The 1,227-nt window shown below is 56.3% G+C and overlaps 1 protein-coding gene across 1 annotated transcript in view; it reads left to right on the plus strand.

Annotated features, from left to right (window-relative positions):
• Nucleotides 1-584, plus strand: part of LOC104411111 (protocadherin-9-like) — a gene marked incomplete at its 5' end in the record, with an annotated part of 25,022 nt that extends 24,438 nt beyond the window's left edge. Inside the window, one exon of the mRNA XM_010021454.1 lies at nucleotides 199-584. Coding sequence (XP_010019756.1) covers nucleotides 199-584 — 386 coding nt within the window. The remainder of the gene's footprint in view (nucleotides 1-198) is intronic.
• Nucleotides 585-1,227: the final 643 nt, after the last annotated feature.

The following is a 1,227-nucleotide window of genomic DNA, read 5'->3' on the forward strand; positions in this document are numbered from 1 at the left end:
GCTGCCCCAGCCCAGCTCTCTCAGCCTCGCTCCAGAGCAGAGCGGCTCCAGCCCTCGCAGCCGCTCTACAGCCTCCTCTGGACTCGTTCAAGCAGCTCCACGTCCCTCTTGCAGTAACATGTGCCCAGTAACATCCTCATGTCCCGAGCCGGTGGTACCCAGGTGTGTGTAACGATGCTCTCACTTGCTTCTCCGCAGATCTCCGGCCTCTGCCCGATGTAGCCATGACTGGGACCTGTACCCGGGAGTGCACAGAGTTCGGCCACTCCGATACCTGCTGGATGCCCGGCCAGTCCTCCCCCAGCCGCAGGCCCAAGAACGCCCTCAAACTCTCCACTTTTGTGCCTTACCAAGACAGAGGGAGTCAAGAGCAAGTCGGGAATGGCAGCCCCAGACTCTCAGAAGAGCGCAGCACCAAAATGGCCAACCTCCGCCTGCTCCCCACGTACAGTGCCTTCTCCAGTAGTAGCCATGAGCCCTGCAAGGACTCTCCCATGGAGGAAATTCCTCTCACCCAGACCTCGGACTTCCAGCCAGCCACCACCCCCTCGTCCCAGACCACCAAGAGGGAGATCTACCTGTGAGGCTGGGCGTGAGGGACAGGGAGCAGACGTGCTTCTGAGGCCAGTGTCCCGAGGAACATTTTAACCTTCAATGCTTTATTGCTCTGGTCTCCAGGCAGTGGGCTCTGTGGACAGCAGGGCAGGGAGAGGCAGGGATGAGAGGAGCGCCTTTTTAACCCGTCCTTTCCCGGGGCCAGGGGTGGGTGGGAAGGATGGAAGCATCCGAAAGCCCATTTCCAAGCACTTGTGGGTGCTTGTCTCTGAACTGCTGCGTCACCAGGGGGGGCTGGGCAGGCTCCTGGTGCAGAGGGCATGGCTGGGGAGAAAGGCTTAAGTACCAAAGGTCCATGCAGAGCTGGTGAGTTCCTGGGGCATAGGATGAGGGGTGTCCCCACACACGGGGAGCGAGCTGCCTGTCTCTTTGCTGTAGACTCCTGTAAATACGAAGCTTAGGAATGACATTCAAGTCCTGCCTGATCGAAACTTTTTATTGTCCTTGAAACAAAAGACATTTAAACAAAAACAAAAAAATACAGAAAAAAAGAAAAAAAAAAAAAAAGGAAAGAAAAAGAAACCAGAAAAAAACAGGGAGCAAATTCCAGCTTTGAATGGTTTGCTGCGTGGAAGAGCCCGTGGGAGCGCAGCGTCGGCCCCACCGTCGTGT

The sequence above is a fragment of the Nestor notabilis genome, unplaced genomic scaffold, assembly GCF_000696875.1.
Source record: "Nestor notabilis isolate BGI_N333 unplaced genomic scaffold, ASM69687v1 scaffold14199, whole genome shotgun sequence".
NCBI classification, from domain to species: domain Eukaryota; kingdom Metazoa; phylum Chordata; class Aves; order Psittaciformes; family Psittacidae; genus Nestor; species Nestor notabilis.